Source organism: Momordica charantia (genome assembly GCF_013281855.1).
Source record: "Momordica charantia cultivar OHB3-1 chromosome 11 unlocalized genomic scaffold, Mcharantia_2.0 BLBB01000011.1, whole genome shotgun sequence".
NCBI classification, from domain to species: Eukaryota; Viridiplantae; Streptophyta; class Magnoliopsida; order Cucurbitales; family Cucurbitaceae; genus Momordica; species Momordica charantia.
The window spans coordinates 8,108,900-8,128,041 of record NW_028275159.1 but is presented as its reverse complement, the minus strand read 5'-3'; the positions used below and the strand labels follow the sequence as shown (position 1 = coordinate 8,128,041).

The 19,142-nt window shown below is 33.9% G+C and overlaps 4 protein-coding genes across 5 annotated transcripts; 1 reads left to right on the top strand and 3 right to left on the bottom strand.

The window, feature by feature from the left end:
* Positions 1-768: 768 nt before the first annotated feature.
* On the bottom strand, positions 769-3,611 carry LOC111010560 (transcription factor ILR3). The gene is made up of 5 exons (XM_022284019.2): positions 3,262-3,611; positions 2,393-2,455; positions 1,689-1,766; positions 1,418-1,580; positions 769-1,253 (listed from the first exon to the last, which is right to left on the bottom strand). The coding sequence occupies exons 1-5, from the start codon at positions 3,399-3,401 to the stop codon at positions 990-992; spliced, it is 708 nt and encodes a 235-aa protein (XP_022139711.1). The 5' UTR covers positions 3,402-3,611; the 3' UTR covers positions 769-989.
* Positions 3,612-6,064: 2,453 nt separating this feature from the next.
* Positions 6,065-8,477, bottom strand: LOC111010298 (thioredoxin-like protein CXXS1). The gene is made up of 4 exons (XM_022283656.2): positions 8,156-8,477; positions 7,302-7,706; positions 6,919-7,041; positions 6,065-6,357 (listed from the first exon to the last, which is right to left on the bottom strand). The coding sequence occupies exons 2-4, from the start codon at positions 7,404-7,406 to the stop codon at positions 6,223-6,225; spliced, it is 363 nt and encodes a 120-aa protein (XP_022139348.1). The 5' UTR covers positions 7,407-7,706; positions 8,156-8,477; the 3' UTR covers positions 6,065-6,222.
* Positions 8,478-11,616: 3,139 nt separating this feature from the next.
* Positions 11,617-12,710, top strand: PNSL3 (PsbQ-like 1). The gene is made up of 3 exons (XM_022283828.2): positions 11,617-11,969; positions 12,092-12,378; positions 12,461-12,710. The coding sequence occupies exons 1-3, from the start codon at positions 11,699-11,701 to the stop codon at positions 12,557-12,559; spliced, it is 657 nt and encodes a 218-aa protein (XP_022139520.1). The 5' UTR covers positions 11,617-11,698; the 3' UTR covers positions 12,560-12,710.
* Positions 12,711-12,765: 55 nt separating this feature from the next.
* ATK3 (kinesin 3) lies at positions 12,766-17,913 on the bottom strand. 2 transcript variants are annotated; one of them, XM_022283826.2, is made up of 16 exons: positions 16,985-17,913; positions 16,700-16,844; positions 16,508-16,617; positions 16,302-16,421; positions 16,034-16,216; positions 15,733-15,942; positions 15,533-15,607; positions 15,304-15,450; positions 15,092-15,230; positions 14,858-14,967; positions 14,108-14,269; positions 13,797-14,014; positions 13,529-13,610; positions 13,334-13,438; positions 13,137-13,241; positions 12,766-13,057 (listed from the first exon to the last, which is right to left on the bottom strand). In XM_022283826.2, exons 1-16 carry the CDS (start codon positions 17,201-17,203, stop codon positions 12,902-12,904), a joined length of 2,286 nt encoding a protein of 761 aa, XP_022139518.1. In that variant the 5' UTR covers positions 17,204-17,913; the 3' UTR covers positions 12,766-12,901. The 2 variants fall into 2 exon arrangements, with proteins under 2 accessions (XP_022139518.1, XP_022139519.1); XM_022283827.2 differs by having other exon boundaries at positions 17,012-17,912.
* Positions 17,914-19,142: the final 1,229 nt, after the last annotated feature.

Here is a 19,142-nt window from a genome sequence, read left to right as displayed (position 1 = left end):
GAAAAAGAAAGAAAGAAGATACATTTGGTAATTATGGATGGGATTGGTTGGTGATGTGAAAAAAGATATCCGATAATGAATGATTCATTGAAAATTTCATGTTTTCTAGGCCAGATTTATTCTAATATATTTGCAAACTAGTGTTGATTAATAACTAAATATTTAGTTCAATATAAAATAATATTAATTAATTTATTAATATACATGTTATAAATTTTGTATAATTATTATTTTATATTTTATATATTTTAATTTCAATTAAAAAAATAGTTTACAGCATGAAATAGTATATTTGTCAAAATATTTATCTTTTTTTATTGTAACTCTGTATTTTAATGTTTCAAATTAAAATTTTGGAAATGTTAAAAAAAAAGTTATTTTCAAAATTTCAACTATTTAAAAATGACATAGTTTGTTCTATGCTTTTGATTGAGGTGTTTAATCCCAATTTAATCCATTAAAATTTTAATATTTCATCATGCAAACCTGATTTAAAATTTATTTAGCCTCCATCCAACTTGTACTATTTTTAACAGTGGATTAAAATTTGAATTGAATCACTGCAAGTGCATATTATCATTAGAGTTAAAAAGACTAATAGTAAGTTCAACCAAAAAAAATATCGTGGACCCAATGTATTTTTTTGACGTATCAAATTTATTATTCTTCACATTTATAACCCCTTGGTTGAAATGAGTGGAAATAACATTTACAACCTCTAAGTATTCACCCAAGTAGAGAAAATAAATTCAGAGAGGGGCCATTAAATATAGTCATTACCAAATCACTCACTTATTTACAATTACAATTACAAAACATTACAAGTTCTTCCATTATCCTCCGATCGCAAATAAAATAGTCAACCCCAAAATCAATTGACAAACCTACTTAAATGTAAATACTGATATATCAGTCGACAATGACAGATTAAAAATGAAACTATGGGACATTTCCAATGGTTCTTTATGGCAACCTAGGTTGCCAATAGCTCAAGCAACAGGTGGCCGGAGTACGTGGTCCTGTGACGTGTCCACCGCAGCGGGTGGCATGAACTGCCACATGGCAACTCCTGGGTGGTAACCAATGAAAGGAACCAACTTATTGCCCGGAGCTTGGCTCTGAGCAGCAGCAAATGTAGGGATGGCTGGAGGTAAGAAGCCAGGTTGAGCATGCATGGACTTCACTTGCTGCTCTAGCTTCTCCTTATCTGCCTTGAGCCGCTGCTTTTCGTCGCGGAGCTCATTCTTCTCGGTCTGGACGAGATAGGAGAGAAGAAATTAATGATCATTCACCAGGAAAAATTTCTCCTTGCAAATAGATCAATTCTCCTTGCAAATAGATCAATAGTAAACAAATCGAATGTAAAAGCTTATGTAATGGAATGAGTATCATTGGTAAGAAAGTCAAGGAGACTTGCCTTCAACTCTTTAATCTTCTCCTGGAGACTTGAATTGGATTCCTTTAGTTTCTGGGCTTCCCCACGTAACTGATTCACCATTCGAACAGCATCAACTAAAATTGCAGCCTTGTCAGTTTTGGGTGGTCTTCCAGGATCCAAAATGGAGCCCAGTTCCAAAAACCTGTCGTGAGATTCATTATAAAAAAATTAAGCTCTGTTGATGAGACAAAACATACAATCGTCATAAACATGCATATGACTGGCCATTTATTAGTGTTAGAGGTAGTACCTGTCATTGAGCCTATCCCTCCGTAACTTCTCCCTACACGCTTTGGAGCTTGATGCACTAAATGAATCAGATCTGACCCTGCAACAGAAAAGACTTGAGTATTTTATTTGATGCCATATTAGATTTTACTTAAATCAACTCAACATCCTAACATGGTCAGCCTTAGAACTCAAAGGACACAGATATACAACCCATAGAACAGATCCAGTTCAAGTGAAGAAGTACATCTTAACACGGTCAGCCAAACTTCACAACAGAAGATACATGAAAGCAAAAAAGTGGACCCTCAGCCTTTCACTAAATCATCGTAATTAGGACCCTATATCCAATTCCAACTTGAATCTGTCAACTGTATGAAATATAATTACAATAAATTCATTGAAGCTCAAATGAACGAGGAAAGATCATAGCTTTATCACTCACTCCAATCCAAGCCACAAAACCAGATGCTACTCAGTTAACTTATAACTGGTAAGCGAACAACTATCCCATGTGCTGTGCACAGGGTAAAAGACCTTGTGACTCAACAAAAGGTCAGAGACTCAAATTCCGTCGGTCACACTAAACAAGCAATTACCCTATATTACCCCCTACCACTAAATGCTATAGCATCTAGGCATCTAGCCTGCAAACCTAGTTTCCGGCCCATTAGAACATAACCCTTATGCAAATTTCTGGGAATAAATTAATATTGAAGGTCGTACCTCTTTTTTGAGCCAGATTCTAGACGGCCATCTGGTTCTGCCAACGATCCATCAATTTCCACACTAGAATAGCATGCCCAAGGAAAAGAAAATCAGCAGAAAAAAAAAGCGGGAAAAAAATAACATGTCCAAGAAAAAATTATGCTGATCAACAAGAACTCAAATAACATCAAAAGCTCTACTTGACATCAATTACCATTTCTAATAATGTAACGGACACTTCAAGTCACAGCTGAAAATAAACAATCAGTCAACATAGCACAAGCACGAAATAACAAAAGAAAATTTTCCTGACAGACAAATGGCCATCTAGTACAAATTCGCATAAACAAGAAGCCAAGCCGCACAACGGTAAAACATCCTTTACAAAGTATCATCCCAATCTACAATTTTCAAAATACAACAACAAATAGTTCTTGGTATATTAACGCCCCCCAACCCCTAAAAAGTAACCCCAACATCTTGTAAATTTCACCCATCAGCCCCGTAGACGCTAAATCAATTCGGTCAACGACTTAATGGTGTACCATACAGAATCAGAAGTAAAGCATCCATAAACCATTTCCCCCACAATAAAACATCCATAAACCATTTCCCACACAATCTCTCGTATTCCCGTCATAAGTCAGACGTCTGAGCCATCACCACCTGAATCTAAAAACGTTTGGTTGAAATCTGGCTCAAAAGAAAGGAAACCATCTCGAAATTTAATCCCGACAGCAATAAAAGAGCAACTCCAAACGAAAATCCGGGAAGTATTATATTTTCCCTCAAAATACGTAATAGAAATATTAACAGTTGAGCTCTGATAAAAAAAAATAATAAGAAGAAGGTAAAAAAACCATAAATAAAAGAGATCTGAAGAGTACCCGACATCAGGGGTGCCATTCAAGGGTTGAACAGCCCACGAGAAGCTTGAACTTGTAACTGGGAAATTCGCATCCGGTACAGGGATGTTGTCGATCAAACCATAGTCAAACAACCAATTGGGATTTTCGGGAGATACCATGTCTCAAACAATAAAAAATAAGCGTCGGATCGCCGGAAAATTTGAAAATTTCCCGGCCTGAAAAACTGGAAGAAACACGGAATAATAATTGAAGGAAAATTGTGGGACTAGGGTTAGGTTTAGGGTTAGGGTTAGGGTTACTGGTGAAGAGAGAAATTTGAAGCAGACGATTTTCCAAGGACGATAAAATTTCTACAAGATTAGGAGTTATGGGTACTGCTGGCATATTGGAACCCAGTGGGAGAGACACGTCGTCATCTGTACGTGGTTGGGCATGGGCTTTATAAGCCCAACTCAGGCCCAATTGACCGTCTATATTGAAGGTTTTAATAAAGATCTCGAGTTCTCAATTTATATTTTTTTTAAAAGTGATAAAAATTAAAAAATTATAATTAATATTTTTTTCAATTTAACATTCGTATTTCAACATTTATTATTTTATAATTAATGTTTCATTATCCTTTAATCTTTCTTTCATTTGAAAAAAATACTTTATTTGTTACAATTGAATAGTTATTATTTACATTAAAAAAAATTTTATTGTACACGGTCTCTTTGTAATTCATGGTCAATTGCTTAAGTACTCGGTAAATCATTATTATTTATATTTTTACTAAAATACTTTTTCAAGTTCAACCACACATGGAAAATCTCTATCCTTTTTATCGAGGATATATATTTCAGATTGATATTTTTCACTAAAATATTATTTATCTAAAAACTTTGAGATCGGAAGCATAATTTCAGTCTTGAATCGTACTTTAAAATAAAGTTAGCAAGAAATTAGAATACGGTGATGAATGAAGATTGAGACGGTCTAACTATTTGTAAATCTATACTAATAATAAAATCATCAGAAATATTTTTATGATCAACATGGTATATTTTAATCTCTATGAAATAATTCATGGTGATTGGTGTACAAGTTCTATTTATATAGATGTATTTAATTTTTTACTCAAATATTTTAATTTCTAAATTTAAAATTTTAAAACAAAAAAGGATTTTCGCCACAATTCCCAAATAAAGAATCCTCAAATCTGTCTCGCTCCTCCAAAATTTGAAAATTAAGTGAGATCAAAGATTAAAATTTTTCAGGTAAGATAAAGTGAACTACCATAGATTAGCGTAATAGTTATTAAGGAGGCAAGGGAGAAAAGTAGGACTTTGATGAAACTAGTTCAAACTTCAAAGTATTCATAGACTAAAATGAAGTACACGTAAATTGGGCCAAACATTCGCCCATAATAAAACCGAAAAAGATAAACATGTCAATATCTAGCACCATCTATGGGTTGTTGAGGTCACTCTTTTAAAAATATGTTTTTCTTTTTAAGATTTGAAAAATGGCAAATGAAAATGATGGAACTTGAACTAATGGAATGATTCCATGAAATGAGAATCTAATTTTAATATATTAGGGTGATTAGTGATGTAGATGAATGAAATTTGTACTTTAAATAAAGCACATGGGGGAGTTTCTAGATAAGTTTAGTTTTATTTTATTTTGTTATATATATATTTTTAAGTTCAACGGAAATTCAAACCTCTAACTTTTTTGTTAAGGATATATGTTCTAACATATACTTAGATTGACGAGCCACTCATGAGTTAAAATTGAAGACTCAAAAGAATTTAAGATCATTTCATGTTTTATGTATATTACAACTAATGAATCTTAATTTTTTTTGAAGATAGATATATTAACTAGCTAGATTTTAATTTGGCTAACGAAAGTTTGAGATTGGTCAAAAATAAGTGTGGAACTTAAAAGTGTAGCTAGTAGCATATTCATCATTTACAAGGTTACATACCTAAAGTGGTCAAACATGAACATTATTACATCCCCTTAAGAGTTGTCATTTTGAATTTCTTCCACCTCTTCTATAATATAATATGTAAAAAATAATAATAAATTATATTTACAAGTCGAAATGGAGACGAGCTTATTATTTTATTAAAATTTGGTTAAAAAACATATTTGGTCCCTATACTTTCACTCAAGTAATAATTTAGTCCCTGATTTTTAGTTTATAACGATTTAGTCCCTATACTTTCGCTAAAGTAACAATTTAGTCTTTGAATTTTATCTTGTAACGATTTAGTCCCTGTCATTTAAAATTTGTAATAATTTAGTCCCTATTGTAAAAAAAATTTATTAAAATTAAGTGTCAAATTTTATCGTATAACAATTTAATCTTTGTAATTATAAATATATTTGGTCCCTCTTTAATTTGTCAATCTATATATATAAAAGAAATTTAACAAAAAAAATTTACGATAAAACTAAATTGTTACCAACTGTAAATTACAATAACTAAATTGTTATATATTAAAGTACTAAATTGTTACTTTAGCTAAAGTATAGAGACTAAAAGTGAGTTTTAACCTTAAAATTTCTATAGGATGTTTAGATGTAGTTGAAATCTGTAAAACATAGTTCCAAGATGAGCGAAGCTATCAAATTTTGAAATTGGCTTAGTTTTCCACTTTTTGGAAATATATTAGCAAGATGACTTTATAAAGAAAATTAATAACAACAATAAACCAAATAAAAAGTCTTTGAGTTGTCAAAGTAAACATAACTCAACGATAATTGACATATATCTAAAATCAAGAGGTTGTGAGTTCGATCCCTGCCTCTACATGTTGTACTAAAAAAAGACTTTGAATTTGTAACATTTTATTACGTTGATAGTAAACCAAAAGTAAATAGCCAATACCAGAAAAAATTCAAGAAATAATAATGGTTTGAGGTTGAAACAAATGTGAGATCCTAAAACATGTGTCTCACATTCCTATTATATTTGGTAATCACCAATCAGCCATATATGAAGCCATTGATCCTTTTCCTCAGCTCAACTGGGTTGGCTCCAACAAGTTTGAAGTTTGGGGCTCCATCCTTCATCAATACAAATGTGGGCATGGCCTTTATTTCCAACTTGGATGCAACATCCTGTTCATCATATGATCAAAGAAATTTATATCATAACAAACCGAAAAATCCAAACTTATGTTGTTTGATAACCGTGCCTATTTGGTAGCCTAGTTTATACTCATATCGACTAATTATCTCGTGGACAAGTATTAACCCTACAACATTTGGGATCAATGAAACTTCGGTTCTGTTCGAAACTTCCATGTTTCCCATTTGTTGTTTCTCATTTTTAAGTTTTTAATATAGGCCTTATTTGATCATACAAATTTGATTTCTTGTTTCTAAAGTTCTAAAATGTTCGTGTGATTGTTATTTCTTTTCATTTGAAGAAAATATAAGCAAATAACAAATAGTAAGAATAAGAAACGAAAATGTCACCGAACAGACAATCACAACTCCTAAGGTGACCTATCTCAAGAGCTCCCATTGATCTAAAATTGTGTTACCTACTTGGATTATTTCCATCACACATAATCTATAGCTAAGTTTATGATTATAAGATCAAAGTTACATTATAGACACAAACCAGAAAAGATCACAAGCAAAACAGAAACATCAGTCAAATGAAATCAAGATTACCTTAGTTTCATCCACATCCACAGACAGAAACACAACACCTTTGTACTCCAAGGCCAGCTCTTCAAAGAAGTGGCTCATGGCTCTTGAGGGTGTGCACCAGCTAGCACTAAAATGCACTGCAACCTGCAAACTTCCCAAGTCATCTTTTTCTCCTTTCAAGTTCTCTCTAGTCTCTCCATATAACAGGAAAAAAAAAAACAAAACAAAACAAGGATGGGGACTTGAACTTGGGGAGGTAAGTACTGCCTTGACCAATTAAGCCAGGACGATCAGGTCGGCTTCCCAAATGACTATTTCAGTCTTTCTACTTTGGATTGCATTTCATTTCCATACTACATAACATTGAACTGAGCATTATGAGAGAGAGTAAAGAGGGGACTTACAGGGAAACCTTGTTTGAAAGCTTTGGCAACATAATAATCCCAAGATCCCTCTGATCCAACTTTGATTACCCTTGACTTCTTCACAACCTTTTTGTGTCCTTCCATGTCTTCTTCTTTCTTCTTTCTTTGTTTCTTGAATTCAGAAGGAAATATAATTTATAGAGCACGAAGATAAGCTACAAAACTGTGGGTGCCTTTACTGCTAGTAATTTTCTGGTCTTTCAGCTATTAAAACTTGACTGGATGTGAAGAAGTTTGAAAATAATCTGTAACTTCAGGGACCCCACAGAGAGGAAGGGACCAATGCTTATCCACTTCCATGGTCATCATGATAATCATCAACCTTCTCTAATGTCTTTACTTTTGTTTTTGTCTTCTCGTGATTTGGACCAGAAAAGAAGGAAGCTACAAAGAGAGAAATGTTTGATCAGTTTAAACTACTCGGGGTCATCCATGTTCACCTTCTCATAAATTACTTGTTTTCCCACAACAACTAATGCTGTCCATCCTTCAAAAATTACGAATCAATAATTTCAAAACTAGCTTCAACCTTAACAAGTCAGCAGGAGCACGTCAAACTAGTATATCCTTTGAGTAGAACTATATCGCAAACTAAACTATCAAACAACACCACTTTCCATGAACAACCAAAAAAACAGCATGCATTTTGAGTTTTGGCATGAGGGCATCTCTTCAGAGAAAAAAGGGAAAAAAAAAACACTTCAAACCCACAATAGAATCTGAACTAAAGAAAAAAACCATCAAAGTTAGACCCAAGAGACAGAATCTGAAACTGAAAGGGGTGACATTTCAATAGCAGCAGTTAAAATTCATTGAGTGATTTCATCAAACACCTGACAGGCGAGAAGGGGCTTCTGGGGCCTAAAAAATGGCAAGTTTCGCCAAGCTTTGGCATGCTTCAAATGGCGGTGGTGTTGTGTGATCTAAGCGCGCCATCTGATGTGGAGAAACAAAAATGACAAGTGGAAGAGAGCTGGAGAGAAGCGATGAGTCCAAAAGGAAAGGCATCTGGAAATTTTTGGAGGGTTGAGGGTGGCGGAAAATCGACAAAGAGAGATTTGCCGAAAGTATTGTTGCATTGGCATTTGTGCCATTGTTTTCTCGGAAACCGCTTTTGGAATTTGTCTCAATCTCAACTCAAGGTTTTAAACGGGGATGTATATTTCAGAAAATTTGGCAGAATTGGAGTTTTGTAGGGTTTTTTTTGGTTTTTCAAACGCCTTTTTTAAAACATAAGTTTTCAAGGATGGACGTGTGAAATTATGTATTTATCCTTCCTCAATTTTTCATTTTTATTTCTTTCTTCACCTTTCTCCCTCTTTTATTATTATTTCTCTTTTCCATTATTCGACTTCTTCTCTCTATCATTTTTTCTTGTGCCCCCTCTTTTTCCATGATTTACGATGAATTCATCAAAGTCGTCAAGGGAGGTCGTTCGTCGAAGAAAAAAACTTGGGGGCTTTTAATTAAAAATTTGAAAATTGAAATGGAAAGAAACTAAATCTCAATCTCTCATCCCTTAACGGTAGTAATTGGTGTTCAAATTTGAAATTTAATTCAAATTTCAAATAAATTTGGGGCGGGTATTGAGGAAGATGAAATTCCAAATATATATATTTGCAACAAATATATAAGTTTTGAAGCTTTCAAGAGGGCGCTTAAAAAACAAAAATTTTTACTTTTGAAATTTGAATTTAGTTTCTAGTTAGAACTTAGATTTTATTTTAGTTTCTAAAAATAATTTTTTTTAGTACACTATGTGAGGTGGAGGATTGAACTCATAACTTTTTACTTTTGAAATATAGATCAATTACCTTTAAGAAATAGTTTTAAATGGTCAATAATCTCATTTGACACGAGTGGAAAAATAGTAAAATTTGGTAAAAAATATTAGCTTAATAATTTTTTTATCTTCTTCTCTCCATCTCTCTTCTCCCTGGTCCTATGTTCCCTCTTTCTTTCGACAGCGGTTACAACAAAAGTATGATCGGCCATTTAATCATTTTTCCATTAGTCAATTAATAATAATTTAGAACTACTTCTCAAAACTCGAAATTAAAAGTGTTTCTTTTAAATCTCATGGACCGAATAGACACAAAATTTGGAATTCAATGATCAAAAGTGTATTTTATCTTAAAATATATATATGGTACGAAATTTATAAGATTTAGACAAAAATTACATTGGAAAGGATATATTTGTTGAAAATTTTAGGTTTTTGCAGAGTTATTTAATGGTCGATTTGTATATTAATCAAACTTAATTTTGTGCAATTTTCATTCAATTAGCAAGTTTTTTTTTTTAAGTTTTTTACATTACTTTTTTCTTTAATTAGTGGGTCAGCGAAAATTGAATATTGAATAGATAGTCAATTTTACAACACTTATCTAAGTTTAGGATTCAATTGGATGAAATTAAAAATTTAGGGAAAAATTGATACAATTGTCACGATAAAAAATATCTTCTTTCTCATCTTTTTCAATTCAATAGTTGGAGAGTGAGAATCGACACTCCACTTTTGAGACAACAATAAATGTCTTGTCCAATCAATTTAAATTTTATATTAAGATTAATTAAGTTTATATTTAAGCAAGATGAACGTATTTAATATAAAAAGAAAATGGAAACTTATACTAAATAGTTTCTTTCAAATATCATATCCCTATTTCGTTTCTCAATTTCAACATTATTAAATAATTATTATTTAATAGTAAGATTTCTTAATACAATAGGGTAGAGATTTGAACTCACAACTTTTTAATCTAAAATAAGTGAATTACCATGAATAAAAATAATAATTAAAAAATTGAAAACGACAAATCATATACTTTTATCTGCCTTGTTTTAATTATATTGTTTTTTCCTTAAAATGAATATCTTAACAAATAATAATAATTTCATGATATATATAGGTAATGTGACAAAAGAAAACGAAGGGATATAGTTTCAACATTTAAAAACAAAACAAAATAAATTTGTCATTCCTCAAAAAGTTCCAAAGCCTCTATCTCTATATATCAAAGCAAGCTCATCCAAATTTTTTGTTGTTAATAACATGCATGAAATAAGAAAATATATTGTCTTTTTTTTTTCTAGTTTGACGAGATGTGACGTGAGATTCGAGTTTCTTATCTTTTTATCGATAATATATATTCTAGCCTGTATTTGGACAAAATATTTTTTTATTCGTGAAGATTTTAGGACAATATTTTATTGTGACCCACAATTTATCTAAGTACTTGTTTCTTAAAATAATAACCATTGCAAAAAAAAAAGTGCGAATACTATTAATCAAAGATGCAGAGTGAAAAGGTTATTTAAAAAAAAATTATGTTATAAACTTCATTTCTAATTTCTGTTTAAATTTAGTAAATAATGTTATAAATTTGGGACTTTAGACTATTACTTTGCTTGTAAATAAAACCTTGATTAAGATAATTTTATTAATAACTTATTGATGTATATTATATTTTATATTATAGTTGCAATTATTTTTTTAACACTATTTGTGTAATATATTTTATAGATAACCTTTTTTCTTTAAAAATATAGTCACGAGAAAGTGTTTTTAATGGATCAAATAATACATGATATTTCATAAATGTCCATTATTTTAATTATTTACAGATCTGGATTTCGAGATTTTGAATTTTTTATCGTAAATCACATTCTTACGGAAAAAAAAAGTCACTTAAACACCGTTCACATTATAAATCCAAGGCCCAATTGTACGCTTGAGCCCATTGCACAGCCCAATTCGGCCCAGTCTTTAAGGGCTAGAAATTTCTTTTTCTTTTTTTTTTCATTCCTTTTTTTTCTCATAATTAAGGAAGATATTACTCCCTCCTTGGTATTAAATTTTTGTGAACATTTTTATATGTCTATGAGTTCGAGTGCGTGAATTATATTTATATATATATATATATATTTTTTTTTTGGAAACAGTGAATTATATTTCTATAATATCGCATAAATATCAACAAAAATATGATTAATATAGACCTGTTATTAATATTATTAATTTTTTTACTTATTTTAAGAATGTGTAATGTTTATTTGATAATTTAAATATTTGTTAGGGGATGATTTCCATGTTTGTCCCATAATGCAAAGTCGATGATAATGCTCATATAAAGATAAACAACTTACATACTAAAAATAGTTTCAGATTTTATAATCTTATTATTATTATTAACATTATGAGATAAATCTTATTAAATTAAATTTTACTGAGAAAATTACCAAAATAACCTCAATGAGGATATCCATTGAGTGGATAGTGGAGGAGCGACGAAGGAAACGGATAACTGAATTAAAAGCTCTGCCTTCTCTGTGTTCCCAATTTCCTCCATTTCTCTTCCTCTCTTTTCCATTCAATGGCTCGTCTCGCAAATTTAAACGGCGTCTCAGACAAATTCTCCGCCATTCCCAAGCTTCCAAAGCTTCAAAACCCTCGGAAGAGACTCAAAATAATTGGGTTTCTCGGGAAACAAACAGAGGTTTCTTCTCATCACAGCTCATTCACAAGAAGATTGGCTTTAACCAGCATCGTCTCTGTTGCTCTGTTTGGCAACGCATCCGTCGAGATCGCTTCCGCTAACGAGTACTGGCTCGATGGCCCTTTGCCTGTGCCGTCTGTTTACAACAGTAAGCTAGCTTTCTGATTGAAGAGTTTTGAAGCTTTCTGTTTCTGAGCTTGTTTCTTTATCCGGGTGCAACTCGAAATCGAAAAAAATCGAGGACTGACTCGAATGAATTTCTTGTTACAGACATTGCGAATGAGAAGACGGGGACCCGATCGTTTCTGAAGACGGGGATTTACATAGCCAACATAGGGACAGAAGGAAGAAAATATAGACTAAAGAGATATGCCTTTGATCTTCTGGCTATGGCGGATTTGATCGGGAAAGATACTTTGAACTATGTAAGGAAGTATCTTCGACTGAAATCGACTTTCATGTACTACGATTTCGACAATGTCATCTCGGCAGCTGCAGATGGTGAGAAGCAGCCTCTAACCGAGCTTGCGAACAGATTGTTCGACAACTTCGAAAAGGTAAAAAGACGAGAAAGTTTACAAATTTCTGCAAGTAGTCTGCAGATTTTCAAGCTGAAGTAGCTTGTTTTGTGTTTTGCAGCTTGAAGATGCAGCAAAACAGAAGAATCTGAGTGAAACTGAATCCTATTATCAGCAGACAACTCCTATACTTCAAGAAGTCATGGATAGAATGGCTTAAGTTGAGAAACTTTATTGAGAAGATTATAAGATCTACTTGCTTTTCCACCATTCTTTTCCTATTCTGTTGTACATGTTCATAATTTGTTTCGATTTTGTACTAAATACGGCGAGAAGATGCAAAACCAATTGCCAGCATTGTCGAGACGATATCAATCTTGTTGCAGGATGCTTGGTATCAATTAGAGAGATTTGATCATCAAAAAGTGGGAAAAAAATATCTTACTTTCATTAATACAATCAGATCTCTTTTGCTATACAACTAAGCCTAAGTCAGAATCATTCTGATGTTTCATCATTGAATAGTGGATTCGCGGATATAAAGACAGCTCGAGCATAAATCTCAAGGTCGTGTATTGGTTAGACGTCGCGGAGTACCAATCTCGCAAGCATTGACCCGGGCAGCAAACCGAAGCGAGCAGAGTGACTCATTGGCTGAGGAGGGGTCGGGAGAGATATTTACAAACATCAACGTCTTCGAATCTCCACCGAGGCACGGCTGGTTAACCATCCATATTATTAAGTTAGAACGATTAAAGGGAAGAAAAAAAAATTTATGGTAATCTTTGAACAAGTACCTGAAGAAGATAGGTAAGTTTGGAGTTTCTAAAGGGAACATGCTCTTCCTTCTTTGCCAAAGCAAATATAACATCACTTAAAGATGATAAACTTCTGTTTATGGCCTGATTGTAATAAAGAAAAATAAAGGATTATGAACAGAACTTTGCATGATGAAACAAATTTAAACAAAAATATGATAGAAGTGATCAATTACTTGGGTTTCCTTTAGTCGGTCTCCCGTAGACCCGCTCTTAGAAAGACGCTCGCTTCCAGCAAGATCGATTAAATTCAAAATGCCTTGTACTTGTTGATCAGTGCTCTAGCATGATGCAAAATCATAAGAAGTGAGTCTATGGAAACATGGCAGGACAGAGGAACCAGAATATTTTCAAAATATAAATGGTGTTACCTCATTGATACCAGATATTTTTAGAGTGAACACAAAATGACTTCTTGATGATTGCTCATTCATTTGGGTTTTGCCAACAGATCTAAGGAAAAAAATAAAGAAATGCATTTAAGAGGAAAATCTATCAAGAAAACACGAAATTTTCGTGTGGACATAATGATGAAGATGAACGGTAAGCAACAGGAATCGTAACTAATGTCCTAACTGAAAAGCATATAGCTACGTCAAATCATCGATATATAAATGCAAACTATGCAGTCACTGATACCTGCTCCGAGAAGCTTGCTCTAATAGGAACGAGACCTCCCTGGCACTACGGACATCCACGACTGTAAGATCAGAAACTTGTGTGTTTCCACTCGCATCGTGTTTGATTGAGTATGGCTTTAAAGGAGAACCATTCTCTGGTCGTTGCACATCTGGAGCTGATCGATTTGTTGCTAGTAAATCACGGATCGTTTCATTATATATTTCCAACATCGATACCTAGAAAATGTTTAGTATAAAATGCCTGAGAACATGACGACGGAAAAAAGATTAACAGATGGTAAAATCTAAAAACTGTTCTTTCTCTCTCACCTGCATTTCATATTTCCAACCCTGAGGTTGAAGAGATTGTCTAGTTTGAAATATTTGTTCCAACGAACGAGGTATCAGACCTTTCTCCTCTAGGAGCCCTGGTCTGCCCATCATTGTATACGTCTTGCCAGAACCAGTTTGACCATACGCAAATATGCAAACCTGAAATGAAATAGCGTTAACTAATAAACTTGAAACAGTCTCTAATGAAGTAACTTGATTGTCCCACCTCGAATACAATAAAATCTTGGTTAAAAATACTTACGGTACCTGGACTTTATAACAATTGGTTGGTCCCTATAGTTTAAAATTTGTAAAAATTTAATTGCTATGGAATATGTTGTTAAGGTTTAACTAGGTTTATTACCTACCTAGATCGATAAATCAACCAAATGTGTTTATAAACAAACTATGGAGACTAAATTGTTACATAATAAAAACCGATACTTTTATCTTGACTGATTTTTTTTCATTAGGGACTGAATTGTCACATACTATAGTTCACGGACTAAATCGTAACAAAATTAAACTTACAGGATAGCAACAATAGTACCGGACCAAAGTTTTTTAACTTAAAATCTTTTAACAGTGGAGAATACATATTTACATGTGTACGAGTGAGCAGATGCATTAACTGTTTTCATAGACTATTCAAGTTCAATCTTTTTGTCAGAATTGGGTAACTATCGCTCTGTTTCTACAAGAAAAACGGCAAAATATATGAATAAATACCGCGGTGCCATGTATTACCTTATAGCCATCAAGGGCACTTTGGACAAGCTGGGAAATTTCTACAAAGACGTCTTCTTGTGATGCTTCTGGTGTGAAAACCTTGTCGTACGTGAAAGAATGTCGTTGCCCTGACAATATATGAGCATGGTAGCAGTTGAATTTTCAATATCACTTTGAATAAAGAGAGCTGGAGGGCAATGTATCATATGGAAGAAATTTGGTAGGCTTGAATATTATCCATAACAAGCATACCATTTTGCACCAGATCGATTCCTCGTCCAAGCGATTCCACTGATGAGGGATAGGAGATAAAATTTCCTTCGGCACTGGAACGTTCATCGGGTAACAGAGGCCGAACTCTACAAAATACACGAATGTTCCCTTTTAATTCCTGTATTACAAAAGGCCCAGTGAGTAACAACACCACAGCAATTAATATAATGCATATGCAATAAGGGAATTACCAAGATGGTATTGTGCAATTTTTTCCTAAGCATCTCTCCTTCCATAAGCTTATTTTCCACATCTGCGAGTCGGTCTAGCAACTCACGTACGAGCCTCTTTTGATCTTCGAATTCACTCAACGTCTCCATTGCAGTCAGATCAGAGACCTAGCATAAGAAAATCACGTGAAATACAATATTTTTTTAGTGAAATCACTATTTTTGTGTTGCTAGAGCTGTTCATCGTAACCTGTATCTTGTTTTCGGCCACAGCTAGATGATTTTGCAACGTCTTTAGCTCAATACTTTGTGAAGAGCATGTTGCCTGCAAAAGAACTCCAAAATTATCAAAGAGCTTCCGAGTCTATGACAAATTTAAAGATCTTCACAAATAAGGGGGAAAAATCACAAGCTCACATATAGGGAAAAAAAATGGGATCACGTAAGAACCTCTAATTCATTTGTTTTAGCCTTCATTTCATCCAGCTCCTCACAGTACTTCTCTGCATTGTCCCTGCACTTCTCTACTTCATCTGACAAAGTCTGCACCAGAGATAGTTGACGATCTCGATCGTCTCTAACTTGTTGTATTTCTCTTCTTAAACACGTGACTTCGTTCACCATAGCATCCTTCTGCTTTACCGCCTCGTCTTGAGAAGCCTATAATCATGATCCAAACAATGACGATTCACAACAGACCGATACACATTTGTAAAAATTTATGAAAGCTCTTAATGGAAAAGAAACTCACTCTAGACAGAGCAAGTTCGCCCTTGGTCATACTGAGGTCCTCCACCACAGCAGCTTTTTCTTTCTCTACTCGTTTGAGGTCATCCTCAGCAGTCGAAAGCTCTGTATGAAGTTTGCCATTATATTGCTGTAAACTGGTAATGTAATCCTGCAACCGCTTGTACATTTCATTAAGAGACGATATCTGCAGAATTGCCAGAAGCCATCGTCACAACATTTGTCATGTTCGGTACACCGATCAATAGCTATCAGTTCATTTTCTATTTTACCTTTTGATTCGCACTCGAGAGTTCACGTTGAGCCCTTGCAAGCTCCTCAGTGAGTGAAGCCTGTGACCTCTCCATAATCAATCGAGCTTCTTTCTCCTTTGCGAGAGATTCCACTGCAGCCTGACAATGATACTCAAATTCTAGATAACAAACCAAGTTCCAACTTATCGAATCATTCATACTCGACAGCACGATTCAAAGCTTACCAATTTATCTGATTCTTCTTTTGTGAATTTCTCTTGAAAAAAACCATTGTTCTTTCTGAGTTCCACAATGATGGAATTCAATTCCTCCTCTCTCTTCTTCACAATCATCTCTATCAACAGAAAAACAGAAAGATCAAGAAAAATGGGCTGATAAAATCATAACCCGAGAAGAACACGAGATCCTGAAGATACCCATTTCACTGCACTTGACCTCCGAGGATTCCAACTCATCTTGTAACTTCTTCTGCTCAAGCAAATAGCCATACTCAAGCTCTTGGAACCATTTGATGCAGAGTTTAAGCCTTTTAATGTATTCCACCATGTTATCACATTTTTCCTGAAAGACAAACCAAAAGGGTCTCACCAAAAAATTTCCTCAGATTACAATGACCATTTTAACTGATCTAACACTTCCACTATCTGATAATGTAAAGAAAAGAACAAAACAGAACACAAATGATCTCATCTCTGAATTACCTTAACTGCTGAAAAGGAGGGACTGACCTTTAGATTAAACCTGTCCTTCCTTTTAAGCTTCTCATTCAACAGAGCCTCAACGTCTTCTTTAGTGAACTCAATGCCACCGCAGTCGGAGCCCGCAAAACTGGTCGGAGTACTGGTCAGACAGAGCTCTTGTCCGCCATTAACGACCGAGAAGGACAAACGGGCTCTTCCATTAGTTGCCGCTCCCACCATTATGGCCCTCAAATCACTCACCGCCCCCACCTAAAACCCCCTGTTCATCACCGATATGTTCGTTTCAGGGCAGCTAACAGGGAGCTGATGGATCATAATCCAAACCCAGAAGAGGGGAAAACAAGAAAACAAGAAAAAACAAAAAATCTAGGGAAATGGGGGGAAATTTCGGGAAACCCAGAAGAGGAATTGCTCAAATCTTAACAAGGGTAGGACTGAATCTAAGAAATGGGCGAGGGAATGAAGCCAAAAGAAGCTGAAAAACAATATAATATTTGAAGGAGAAAGCAGAGAGGCAAAAAAGAGTTTTAAGTGTGTGGGTGTGGGGCCATGGATTGCATTTAAAGCTAACGATTATGTATATGTACTGCAGCCGCTTGCTTGAACCAGCAGGAAAGATTGATGAGCTCCTAAAATGGGGTTGTGGGGAGTAAAGATTTATGATGTATAATGGCGAAAACTGAAGAAACTTATCTGATTTTGGTGCCTCTGGTGCAAAATGATGGGAAATTTTGTGGGGTTTTGTTGGTAGAGGAGACGAGAGAGCACAGGATTCCTGGATTTGTATTGTTTTTTACTGTTACCGATGGAGAAGGTGGTGTGTGAAGTGAAATTTTTGAAATGGGGTTTTTTTTTTCCTTTCAGAATCTGATGGGAAGCATGTGACTTGTTCTTCACAGGAAGAAGATCATGGCGCCACGTTTGGTTGGTCCTTCATTCTCTCGCCGCTACCATAAATCCATTTCAACAGATCTCAAAATATAAATAACAAAATGAAACTTTTTTGGATAAACATTTTTGCTAAATATATAATTTTGTTCTCTTGACTCTTTCCCACGTTTTCTCGATTTATTCTCTAATATTTTAAAGGTTTCAACTTTTTTTAATTAAATAAAGGATGAGTTTCTTGCACCTTTTTTTTAAACTATGCTTGCTTGTGTCATCTCAAAGGTTTCAACTTTGTTTGATCGAAAATATCAACTCTGCAAAGCTCGGTTCGGACTGAGAACTGCTTGAAAGATGAGCTAGACGAGTGACCTTCAAAACATAACACACTCCGATGTTAAAGTCAATAGCTGGCCGAACTAAACTCGAGAGAGAATTTAGTATTCGTGTAGTGAAAAATTGAGTGAATGAATCTATTTATAGGCAACTTCCCTGACAATATTCTTGACAGTGTCTTAACGACTATTTAAGATTACCGTGAATCCCGGTGTATTGTCGTGGAGTTTGTCGGAATCTGGAACTGAGCCGAAGTGAAGCAGGTCAATTCATTTGAATAGGTAGAAACAAACCTATATGACGCTTGGTCACCTTAGTCACACAAGACGTCGGTTCAGTCGTATAAAACGGAACCGAGGTAATGAAACTTCAAGTTTATGGAGAAAGGCTACGTGTACTTCTCATCACCTAATCGACGTGTGCCACGTGTACGAGGGAATGACTTCCAACAAACTTTATCTTTCAAATGTATTGAATATTTTGTTAAATCAAATATTAGAAGTTACAAAATGTTAATGTTCATGGAAAATTTTTTTGTGCTTCAAGTATTTACTCCTTAGGTTTGTCCTATAAATTTTTCTAAATCATATTAAAAAAATGAATGAGAGCAGTATACAGTACGGTAATACTGAAATTATTTTTATTTTCAAAGTTGACTGACAGAATAATTATATTGCATTAAAAAGACATTTTACAATAAAAATATATAAAATTTATCCTTGAAATCAACAATGTGAGATAGTTTTTACCTTAAGTTAAAAACGACAAATTTGACATTTAAATTGGGAGTCAAGTATTAGCCCAAGTGTGAAACTAAAAATATAAGGTTTAAAATGTTATTTTGGTCGTGTGCATTTAGGGTTGATTTTAGTTTTTTATTTTAAATATTTGTTCATTTTAGTCTTTATACTCTTTAATACGTTTGTTTTAGTCTTTA